The 12,606-nt window shown below is 42.2% G+C and overlaps 2 protein-coding genes across 2 annotated transcripts in view; one reads left to right on the top strand and one right to left on the bottom strand.

Moving 5' to 3' along the window:
* WRNIP1 (Werner helicase interacting protein 1) overlaps positions 1-9,135 on the bottom strand; it is a 21,035-nt gene extending 11,900 nt beyond the window's left edge. Inside the window, exons 1-3 of the mRNA XM_014542311.1 lie at positions 8,986-9,135; positions 6,746-6,937; positions 5,725-5,966 (exon numbers count right to left, since the gene is read on the bottom strand). Of these exons, the coding sequence (XP_014397797.1) occupies positions 5,725-5,966; positions 6,746-6,937; positions 8,986-9,117 (566 nt within the window). The 5' untranslated portion in view covers positions 9,118-9,135. The remainder of the gene's footprint in view (positions 1-5,724; positions 5,967-6,745; positions 6,938-8,985) is intronic.
* Positions 5,963-12,606, top strand: part of MYLK4 (myosin light chain kinase family, member 4) — a 114,116-nt gene continuing 107,472 nt past the window's right edge. The window contains exon 1 of the mRNA XM_005869531.2: positions 5,963-6,028. Coding sequence (XP_005869593.1) covers positions 5,973-6,028 — 56 coding nt within the window. The 5' untranslated portion in view covers positions 5,963-5,972. The remainder of the gene's footprint in view (positions 6,029-12,606) is intronic.

Here is a 12,606-nt window from a genome sequence, read left to right on the forward strand (position 1 = left end):
CTCCCTCTGGGGCTGCAGGCACCCAGGACCCGGGCCAGCTGCAGCCACAGGGGACCGTGGGCAGGCGGCTTGTTCCTCTCCTGGGCCACAGCCCCAGCCATTGGCGCCCGTGACCGCGGGGAGGGCAGCTTGTCCCTCTCCCGAGGTGCAGGTGCAGCCGCTGGCGCCTGGGACCGCAGGGCAGGCGGCTTTTCCCTCTCCTGGGCCGCAGCCTGGCTGGTCCCCATTCCTCTCTCAGGAGCTCATTTGTGCCTGGCTGGTCCTCATTCCTCTCTCCCCAGTGTTGAATGTCTGAGCCATTACGGTGTGACAGCATGAGGGCATGACGACCATTTGGATATTAACGCTTTATTATATAGAATAATGTGATTAAAAAACAAACAAACCTCAACACCAAATCCTCAACTGTTCCACAATGAGAAAAAGAAAAGGTTGAAATAAATGCTTTGAAAAGATCATATTTCTAGTTAATAAGACCTAGAAATAAAGATAGCCTAGTTTCTCCAACTGAAGCGAAATGCTTTGGACTTAGCAGGAATATGGGAAGCATGCTGTACATGCTGTAAAGACAGCTCTTTCTTTTTTTCTTTCAAGGGTGTGAATCTTTCTGCCCATTGTTTTTCTGGTGAATAACATAGGATCTGAAGGATTCTACTGAGATGGCTGGATATTTAAGTTGAAGGAGTGAGGTTCTAAAAATGTACCTGTTGTTTCATGGCAAAACAAAAGACTCAGTTAAACTCTCCCTAAATTACAAAACAATATTCTGTGAATCTCTTTCACTAAAGTAAAACATTCCATGGATAGGGTAACAACTGCTATGCAGTGGTCCTCTACCAGAAATGTGCATCAGATTACAGAGAATTTTCCCCAAGTACAGCCCGTGGATCTTACCACACATGTACTGATTCTGAAACTTCCAGGGACAAACCCTGAGCACATGTCTTGTCAAGACGCATCCCTGGTCATTGTGATGTGCAGATCTGGTTAAGAGGCACTCCTGCTAAATTACAGCTGGAAATCTTACGTCCCTAAATACTTTACAAATTAATACAGTGTTGTCCTTACACATAGAAACAGATTAGAATATTAATACTAACTAGCAGCAGTTTTAACTTATACTAACTAGTAAGTGACCCTTTTAACTTCATACCCAGACCCCTTTTAATACCTGAGATAGTTTAGTAGTTAAACATGACTTCAAAACCTGGTTCTATTCTCTTCAAGCTGGGTGACAAATGACAAATGTCTTTATAAAAAACAGTAAAAGAGAGTACACAGAGGAGAAGGCCATGTGAAGATGGAGGCAGAGACTGGAGCAATCCTGCCACAAACCAAGGAATGCCACAAGTCACCAGAATTTGAAAGGAAGGACTCTCTCCTAGAGTCTCTGAAGGGAATGTGACCCTGCCAACAGCTTGATTTCAGATTTCAAGCCTCCCTAACTGTGAGAGAAGAAATTTCTATTCTTTTAAGGTACAGTTTGTGGTAATTTGGCACAGCAACCACAAGAAGAGAATACAAGTTCCCTGAGATCTTTCTAGTTTCCAGTGTTTTTATGTCATCATTTAATAATGTATATTAATGTAACATTTTTCTTTATATCGAAACATTTTTAAGAAAAATTATTCAAATCCACAACTCCTTCTGACTAGTACCTTCTATGCTTGTGTTGCTCTACCGTTCTTTCTATTCAATGTTAGAAAATATTATTTTTAAAGGGCAGGCAGAATAGTTCAAACTTTTATAAAAAACAAAAACAACCAAGAAACAATCTCACAGCAACCTTGTTTTGGGCCACCTCATCTGGGCTCTCCTCTCAAGATGATCAGAGAAAAGCCCCCATCTCAGAGCCAAGCCAACGCACCTTCCCTTCAGGACAGAAGCCACTTCACCTCTTTCAACCAACTCTTGGAGCTCTGCCAAGTTAGACAGTAATACGGCAATTACAGACTCTCATTTCACTCTCTTCATGTCCACAAACTTATGCGCTATTATTTGGCCTACAAACAACTGATTCTTTAGGGGTGTTTTTGAATATGCACATGTCCTATGATCTGGAATTTACAATCCTTCAAAACAGCAAGTAAACATTAGTTTACCTTCTCATTTTCAAGAGTGCAAGCTCATCAGACAACAGACCACGTGCACAGGGTTGGGGCGGGGGGAACATGAATCTTTTTTTTTTTGGCCTCCAAAATTAACCCAAAGCACAGATAACATGCTTTACTGTACCATGTGACCAAAATGTTTAGAGAGCAAATACATGAAAACTGCTGATTACTCATACAAACCAAAGGCACTATGGGATAGATAATTCAATATAAACTACCAGCTTATCTCCATCATTCTCTTCACAACCAAAACACAACTGAGTATACATAGAGTACTATTTTGCAGATGTCACACTAAAGCTGGAGGATGAGAGGGAGGTGATATGCTATTTTTTGGCTGCTCTTCTTTCCTGTTGTCTGGAGTACAAATATAACAGCTAGATTTCCAGTAACCAGTTACCTTGGGGCATGAGGTAGAAGCCCTGTGCTCAAAGGGTAGAGCAAAAAGATGAGCCCATGTCCTTAAAAATACTGTGAAAGATAACTGGCTAGGAGCTGCAGTTTTTATACCTTCAGACTAAATATAGGAGGGAAACAGAAAAAAAAACCTTTCATCTCATGCTAATGAGAATTTATATTGTACAGGTACATACTGCATAAGAATTTACAATTCCTCAAGTAAAATCAAGAATGGGCCCGGCCAGCGTGGCTCAGTGTTTGAGTGTTGCCTATGAACGAGGAGGTCATGATTCGATTCCCAGTCAGGGCACAAGCCCAGATTGCAGGCTTGATCCCCATTGGGGGATGTGCAGGAGGCAGCCAATCGTGATTCTCATCATTGATGTTTCTATCTCTCTCCCTCTCCCTTCCTTTCTGAAATCAATCTATATATATAAAAGCCTAAGCAACCGGCCAACCGGCCAGTAGCTATGACATGTACTGACCACAGGGGGCAGATGCTCAATGCAGGAGCTGCCGAGCTATGGTGACTTGGGAGCTGTGGTGACTTGGCAGCTGCGGTTCTTGGGTGACACACCCAGAACCAGAGAGGAGCAAGCCTGATTCTGAGGTGTGTCACCCAAGAACTGCCCTCTCACAATCTGCGACCCCTCGGGGGATGTTGGAGAGCCGATTTCAGCGGTTTCAGCCTGATCTCCACAGGCCAGGCTGAGGGACCTCACCGATGCACAAATCCGTGCATTGGGCCTCTAGTAAAAATATTATTTAAAAAAAAGAATGGTGTAAGCATCAGCTTACTTTCCAGATTTGGTACCTGCTCAGCTCCTCTCATGCACAACCTTAAATAGTCTGGGATTTCTCTGAAAATGTTCTAGACGTTATTTTAGGGCACTAAACCATAAGAATACAAATGTACTCTCTCAGCTTTCCAGAGAGAGAGTAATTATTTGGGGTCAAAAGTCTTTTCTTCCCACTAGATTTTAGTGTAACCAAATCTAACTTATGTCCACAATAGTGTATATATAGTTAATGCCAGTTAGCAGGAATTTGAAAGTAAAATTTTACCTAAAACTGAAAGAGCACAATCCACTATTAATGATCCATGGCAACTGGGGTGGCCAGGTACTTCTATTAGGAATAATTCTTCCTATGGCCTATGACATCTCCCAACTTAACTTCTTCTCAGAATTTCTAACAAGTAGACCAATAAATTACGCTTAATAATCTTTAATTTCATTCTGCTTGCTGCTAGTTTGCTTGGACAGTAGTATTAAAGGGTTCTTGATACCTGGGCAATGGGGCAATTATCCCTTATGCTGGATTATACAAAAAAACAAACAAACAAAAAAACCATTAAACTATTTCTCTCATACTAAAAGGTACGACTTATTTATTCATTCACAAACCATTTATTAAACATATATTAAAAGCTGGGCTGTGCTGGGTGCTGGCGATATGAATAAGAAGGAAAAGTTCCTGTCCTCCTAGCCTACTCAGGAAGGTAAAGGATATAAGAAAATAAACAGAAGAATGAAAAGAAGTCATAGTTAAGATCAATTCTAGCTGAGTGGTAATGGAAAAGTGAACAATCTACTAGAGAGAGAAAGTGTTCTCTGACTGGAAGCAATTTTAATAGATTAAGAATCACTGGCTTGCCCAGTTGGTGTGGCTCGGTGGTTGCGAATTGACCTATGAACCAGGAGGTCATGATTGGATTCCCAGGCAGGGCACATGCCCAGGTTGCAGGCTCCATCCCCAGTAGGGGGCACGCAGGAGGCAGCCGATCAATGATTCTCTTTCATTATTGATGTTTCTATCTCTCTCCCTCTCCCTTCCTCTCTAAAATCAATAAAAAAAAATATTTTTTTAAAGAAAAGGATCACCGGCTCCACTTCTGTATACAGCTTTCAGTTTCACTTGCTCCTCTCAGATTTTAGTGTGCATGCAAGTGATGTGGAAATCCTGTTAAAATGCAGAAATCCTTTTTAGGATGAGCTCCATGGCTCCTCTGTCCTCATTTCACTAAATAGTGGCATGGCAGTGACTGGGAGAGGAAAAAACAAGTGCCCAGCATACAGAGAGCTCCTAAGTCTGAGTGCATCTGACTGACAGCAGCAGTTCCATATATCTTCTTGGTCACAATTCTGATGGCTATCCCATCACAACTATACTCTAAAATGATGTGATTTTCTTCTGCTTTGGGGTCCTTGGCCACATTTTAGGTCTTTCATGAGATATAGCATAATTCCTCTTATATCTGAGACAGGAGCAAATGGGAGAGGCCAGACATATAGGGAGAGACTGTTGAAACCTAAACCCTGAGCCTATGTCTTATACTTAATCCTCACAGAAGAGTGGCTCCAGAACTTGGCCCCAGGGCGGGCACCAGCAGCTGCGGGGTCCCCGGCATGAAGAGGCAGGCATTAGCCTCTCATCACACCAGATTAAGTTCCACTGCAATATTTCAACTGACACATGAATCAGCGACATCTGAAGAATACAGTCTAAAATTAAGAAATGAAAACCTATAACTGAAGTAATCTAATTGATTATCCATGATATAGAACCTGTGAATTAAGGACCTCATGTAGCACTCATGTACAGTTATTGATTACCGAGAGGAAAGGAACAGCCTCTATATGTCTTTTCAGTTAAAATTACTTTACTTCCATGAAATTGAGTCTGACTTTAGAGTATGCAAAAATCACTCTAAAATAATTTAAGTGATTTTATGGTACCATTTACATTAATTTTTACTTAATATTTTTAAAGAAGTAAACTGCAAGAAAAAATTGCAATCTGATTATAAACCTCTAAAGAATTATAAATTAAATCTATTCCATAAAATAATCAATAAGGCTTCCCATAGTTTTCCAAGACTTTTTAAAAAAGTGTGCTAGGTAAAGAACCAAATCCCTAAGCACAAAAACAAACACCCCAAAACTAAAATAATGGGCAAAGTAATGTTAAAGCTTGAAGAATTATAGATACAGACATTATAAACTATAAAATATCTTAAAAGAAAAAAAATATTTGCAGATATACTTGTTGGTATAATTCAGCACTCCCTTCTCTTCTGTTTTCATTACTTGATCAACATTTCTTCTCTGTCCCCACTCTCTCCCTACTGCTGTCCAGCCCTTTTTGGACCCCTGCCAGGGGATTCTCTGGGAGGTGTGTTACTCTAGGATACTGCACACAGTCAACTTACTCAGAACTGCTGTTGCTGCTGTGGCTCAGAGGGTCTGTGGAACGGCTGGAATCCAGGACGTGGATGCCCAGTGAGTTGATTGCTCGCATTAAAATAGTCACCATTGCCTCTACTGGAAGCTTCTCAAGAACAATAACCCTACAGCGGCTCAGAAGAGCAGCATTGACTTGGAAAGAAGGGTTTTCCGTGGTTGCCCCAATTAGAGTGATTGTCCCACATTCCACGTGAGGAAGGAACGTATCCTAATCATGGGAGGAAAGCAGAAGACATTGATTCCAGTCAACGACAACCTGCAGAGTCCTATGTAAGTTGGCCAACCATTCCTTCCTTTTCCTAATTTTGATTTCAGGAATAGCAGCTTTATAGTCACTGAATACTGAATATGGATGCAATAGCAAGAGAACACAACTAATGCGTTTTTAAGCCTAAAACACATCTTCTGGAATGCCAATGCCCAAGCCCGGTCTCTTGCTGGCAGAATAACAACTCAAAGTAGAATTCTACTCTAGTTTCAATATAAATCATTTCTTTACTTAGAAAAGTATCTTCTATCCCAAGGCCAAACTGAAATAGCTTGAATACAGAAGCTATGTAATTACAGAAGTCTAAGAAAACACAAAAATAGTATTTCCAAAATCTTCTTCCACTGCTAGTACTCAAGACATATTGTTATTCCTCCTAATAAACTTAGTAAATATATATGATATATTAAATATGTATATCAGTGAATATGTAACCACCAGATGCTGCTAATGGGAAATGCCAAGGTGAGTCAATGATCCAATCTGGAGTGCTAACATCCAGTTATAACTCTAAGAGTCTATTTAGTGATAGAGTCAAATCAGGTAAAAAAGTTTAGCTAAAGAGATGGGTTGGCAGCCTGTGCTTCTTTGTAGACAGTTAATAATGAAAACAGTTGCTAGCATTTGTATAGTGCTTAATGCTTTTCAAAGTGATCTTACATACTTTATATTATTTAATTAATGTTCACAATGACCAAAAGGTAGAAAAGTTAATATACCTGCTGAGATTTATTGAACCGGTGAATCTCATCAATAAAAAGTATGGTTTTCCTTTTGAAAAAGCTCTTTTCATTTTGAGCTTGTTTTATGACATCTCGTACATCATTTGTCTTGGCATTTGTTGCAGATAATGTCACAAATCTTATACTATGTTTCTTGCTGTTGTTGGCTATGATGTGAGCCAACGTAGTCTAGAAAAGATGACACACACAGTTTGAAAAGCTGATCAGACACAGAGAAAAAAGCACCCATGGGTACAAACACAATCAACATAAGCATATACCAAGCAACTTGATCTCTGAAAAATGCTTAGCAGCGTAGACACAATCTGAAATACCATAGCACATTATCAGAAATTTAAAAAGTTATGGATCAAACAGGAAAGTAGCTAAACCTTAGGTTAATCCTGATTTTTCCTTCTTTGTACCTAACCCCATTTGATTCCTTTTTTATTTTATTTTTTTTTTTTGGGGGGGGGGGGAGGGGAGTCTAAGATCTTTGGAATCCTAGTAAAAAGAACAGCTGTTTTGATTTAGTAGAGCCTGGGTGACAGCTGTGATCTCTTCCAGCCAAGAAAACATTACTGCTGAAGGACTAGGTGTGCAACTGAAGTGCAGGACCACAGACTCCATCAATTCCACAACTGGAACCTTTTGCAGCTTAGAAGAGGAGAGGTAGCCTTTGCATTGAGAGACAAATGACAACTAGCTAGCATTGAATATGACTGCATGATACTTCTGAATGTCTACTTTGGAAGGTGAAACAGCACTCTGATGCTGTCAGTACTTACCAGAAAACAATGGAGATCCAAGGGAAATACTGCTCAATGCCTGGCACTTAATGGTGCTCTACAAATTTGCATATGCTTATTAACATTATTGTTAGCAATATAGTAATATGGATGGGAATAAAGCAAAAGGAAAGATTAAAGTTTGGGAGTCAAATTTGCCCCTGAATGAAAAGGTGGCACTTTAATTTCTAAAAGTTGTATAGCACCAATAGATACGAGGCTGCTTCTGCAGCAAATTCCATTCTATTGGCTCCCAAGCCACATATATAGGCTTGTGACTCATCACCAACCACTACGTTGAGGAGTATAGCCTACTAAATCTTTTGTCCAGCATCTTCTGAGTTCACCCTACTCATCATCTCCCTGGGGACTTTACTTGTCATGAGACCATCAACAGCTGATCAGCCATTCTCATGATGTTAAGACTCATGGACAATAAAACTGCTACTGCTCAAACCCCTAAATGGAGTAACAACTAAATCCACCACCATAGTAATACATTATTTGGGTTACATCTAATTTATACCTGGCCAAAGGGAAAGTATGACAGCAAACAAGGCAACAAAAGGAACAACATGCATTTTAGGAACTGGGGTAAAGGGAGATGCGATATTAAGTTGTGGGAGATGAAGCTGGAAAGAAAACTGCAGAAAAATCATACAAGTTCTGGTGTACTAAGGAGTCTGAACATGAAAGCTGAGAGCCCCTTTACTCTGATCCTAAATGTTGCCTTTCATTCACTGGTGCTCATTCCTCTCCCTCTTCCTATGGATTTTTTTTTAAATCACATATTTAAACACCCCAGCCTACTCTTTTTTTGTTGTTTCAGTCTTAACACTCCACTGTTTTTCAGTGCTCTTCCAATGACATGTTTTCTGGACACCAAAATCCTAACTGCCCTTCTTTGGACTTGTGGTAATTCCTAACAAAGTATATAGAACTGGACACCAAAATACAGCACCGGTTTTTCTCTAAATACATGGCATTATGCGGGCAGTTATGGAAATTCTAGATGAAAATGACTTGCACAGGGCAAAGTGTTCACACTAGTTTTGTTAAATAGTTTCTAAGATAAATACAAATCAGTCTGATAAAATAAATTAACAGCTAGATGAAAGGGAAGGAAGCACAATAGGGATTAAATTTTTTAAAAACTGATTCCGTATACCTAAAAATGTAACATACAAATGATGCTCTGCAATTTATAGCAAGCTGTTTCCTTAAGAATTTGGTCATTAATGTGGTGTTGGAACACAAAAGTAGATTAAATCTAACAGTCCACATATTCTTGTAAATTTACGAATTCACCCAATTCTCACGTTGAACACGACAGAAAACGTGTCTGATGAATCTGGGTGGGTGTGCCTTTTTCAATCCATCACAGCACCCGTGGGCCGGGCACCGCCCAAAGATCCCGGCTCGGAACCTTCCCGGCAAGGCGGCACTCACCTTGCCGCAGCCCGGCGGCCCCCACAGGATGAGCGAGGGGATTTCGTTCGTCTCCAAGAGAGACCTGAGCAGGGTCTCCTGCCCCACAGCTCTGCTCTGCCCGATGTAGTCCTGCAGCGTGTCGGGGCGCATCTTGTCGGCCAGCGAAGGCATGGCTGACCTTAGGACCAGCTGCAATGCCTAATGAGCCCCTGGTGCTGACCAATCAACAGAGATCCTGACCCTGAAAGAACACACCTGGAAAGCTGATGAATATTCTATTGGGATCCTCCCCTGAGACCTACAAATAAATACCCTCAAGAGCAGTGGTTCTCAACCTTGGCTGCACATTAGAATCACCTGGGAATCTTTTTAAAATCCTGATTTCTGGGCCTCATCCTCCAGAAATTCTGTTTCTTTGTTATGGGGTGAGGCCACAACATTAGTAACAAAGAAACAGAATTTCCGGAGGATGAGGCCCAGAAATCAGGATTTTAAAAAGATTCCCAGGTGATTCTAATGTGCAGCCAAGGTTGAGAACCACTGCTCTAGGCTGAGTTGAGAAGGGGTCCCAGTGCTGATGGCCTGGTCAGCAGACCCGGGCGCTAGTCCCGATACTTCTCTGTGATGTGGCTGTGGGCCTCCTGAGCTTCAGGGTCCCTGTGACAAAAATAGGGACAGCGATAACTACAGTCCTCCCGGCTCCCACGAGGCTGTGAGAAGCCGGGGGCATGTGGCTTAACCCAGATGAGGCAAGGTGGTGGAGCGTGCAGGCGTGCAGTTGGCAGGACCTGGTTTGAATCCCAGCTGCTGCTCTCACCAGCTGTGTGACCTCAAACCCCTTCTGAGCCTCCGTTTCCCCGTTGATAAAGCAGGGTAGCAGCAGAACCAGGCTTCTAGCACCAGAGGCCGATTTAATGTGCCACGTTACGTGAAGCCTCTGGCACCGAGTCGTCAGTAAATGTCAGCTGCTGCCTCTCTTTTACCCCCACGCCCTGGGCACCTGCCAGGTCGAGACTCTCGCGCTTTGCGTCGCGAAGAGTCCTCCGCATCCGTTTTCCGCAGCTGCAAGCGGGAAACGTGTCCCGTTGCCTGTCGGGAATTGTAGTCTGCGTACCCCCTTCTGGCCGACCTGCGAGCCTCCGGAGGGGCCGAAGAGGCCATCAGATTGCGCGTGCGCACGAGCGCGTGGTTGACAGGCACCTTTCCGCGCATCTTCGAAATCCATGATATCTGAGCAGTCTCCATTGAAACGCCCCTAGATTGCGCCCTGGAAAGCGGTTTTCCACACCCGGAGCTGAACTGGTGTGTGGGGAGGGCGGAGGGATGGGAAGAGCCCAGAGCTTGTAATTAAAGGGAAAGGGGTTCCCTTTTCTCCACATCCTCGCCAACACTTGTCATTTGTTGATGGTAGCCATTCTAGCAGGTGTGAGATGGTAGCTCATTGTCATTTTGTAGGAAGGTAAATATATAAGGAAACTAAAGAAAATACAGGCTAGTTTGTTATGTAGATTCCTCTGGGTTAAAAGGATTTGGAGTTGTTTTTGGCCTTTCTGGTAGAGAGGGGAGTGGGGGTGGGCACCTTTACAATGTATGTCCTGCTTTTAAGTAAATTGGGAGAGAGTAGAGAACTGTATCTGCTGCTTCTCAACTGCCTTCAACTCAAAATAACCCTTATACTAAAGTGGCATTTTGGTGTGGCCTATTCCACTGCCCTTTAGGTTCTAGTGCTGCTCTCAAAACAGATTGTGAAGGTAAGTATCCTATATAATAAAGAGCTAATATGCAAATGGTCATCACACCCTCATGCCAGCATGCCTTAATGGCTCAGACACTCAACACTGGGGAGAGAAGAATGGGGACCAGCCAGGCTGCAGCCCAGGAGAGGGACAAGCCACCTGCCCCGTGGTCCTGGGCGCCTGTGGCTGCAGCCCAGGTGAAGCCACCCAGCCACGGTCCCCTGCGGCTGCGGCCAGCCCAGGTGAAGCCAGCCCGAGTCCTCAGTGCCTGTGGCCAGCCAGAGGGAGGGAAGACAGGGTCCTGGGTGTGGGGTGAGGCAGAGGCGGTGGGGGTGATCAGGCCAGCAGGGGAGCAGTTAGGGGCGATCAGGCAGGCAGGCAAGCGGTTAGGAGCCAGCAGTCCTGGATTGTGAGAGGCAGTCGGACATCCCCCAAGGGGTCCTGGATTGGAGAGGGTGCAGGCTGGGCTGAGGGACACCCCCTGCACAAATTTCGTGCACCGGGCCTCTAGTTACTAAGTATGGAAATGTAATATACATTATTTTAAACATTAATAGAAATATGTATATTGACATATGGTCATCATGAACACAAGCAAAATACTTTAAAGTGATGACAATAACTGAGACAACAACTGTGAAGTTTGTTGAATGTCTTTTCTCTTAATAAATGTAAGGCTTACATTTTTTTTCTTTAGAAATGATACATGCTTATTATGGAAAATCTACTCAGAGACCATTATTGTTAATATTTTAGTACCTTATTTCAGTATTTTTAAATGATTTAAATAGTATACTGTGTATTTATATATAAATATGATTCTATGTTTTTATTGTTACCTAATATGTATTTTCAAAAATATATATACTATGAAGTCAAAATGGCACTAGACTTGGACTTTAAGAATCTGGGTTTGAGTTGGCTACAGAGTGACCTTGGGCGAGATTCTTAACTCTTTAGACTCAGTTCCCAAATCTAAAAAAGGAAATTAAATGATCTTATAAATGCAAATGTTTTTGGTATAGTGCCTAGCACACAGTAGGCCCTTGATTATTATTTTATTTGTGAATCCCAGCTCATTTTGCCTGTAGTTCAAAGTTTCCTCAACTAGATGGTGATGGTAGGAAAAAAAAAAAGAATAAATCACACCAGCTTTTCTAACCAAATTTAAACTTTCTTTTAAAATGAGCATAAATACAAATAAACTTAAACTCCATTATAAGGTCACAGGAAATGAGGTCAATGTAAAGCAGTAAAACCTACTTAAATTTTCTCCTTTAATACCTCACTGCTTAATGGTTTTCAGCTGACCTTGGCAGTTTGCTTGGGGTGGTGTAACCATCTTCTCTGTCGTCCTTCCCCAGACTCAGAATAGGGATGATGTATTCAGTGGGAGTCTCAATAAGCCCTTTGTTCAGTGGCCACAATAAAAGTCTCAGCCTGGCTTCAATGCTTAAGTGCAGATATGTGGCAGTTAGATAGGCAGTTAGGTAGACATGAGTTGAGCTGAGCAAAGACTCAGCCAGGTATAGAAAATCACCAGGGTAGAAAGCCCCAGGTACATAGCAATGGGCAAAACTGGGCTGTGGCCTTGCTCCCAGGGTGACATTTCCTACCCTAGCATATCTATGATCATGTGGTTTAGACGGCCCTGACCTTTCATATCACTGGTCATGTGGTTTGTACCCTCCTCTGATCTTTCCTCCCCTGACATGTTGCTAGTCATGGGGGTTGGAACCCCTTAGAAGGGAAAGAACTAGGGGCCCAGAGAATAGCCCTTAAGCATTAAGCCCCCAGGACAATGCCCCACTTCCACGATTTTCTTTTTTTTTTCTTTTTATTTATTTATTTTATTCTTTTTAAAAAAATATTATAATAAGTATTACAAAGGGTATTACATATG

Source organism: Myotis brandtii, unplaced genomic scaffold (genome assembly GCF_000412655.1).
Source record: "Myotis brandtii unplaced genomic scaffold, ASM41265v1 scaffold298, whole genome shotgun sequence".
Lineage (NCBI taxonomy): Eukaryota > Metazoa > Chordata > Mammalia > Chiroptera > Vespertilionidae > Myotis > Myotis brandtii.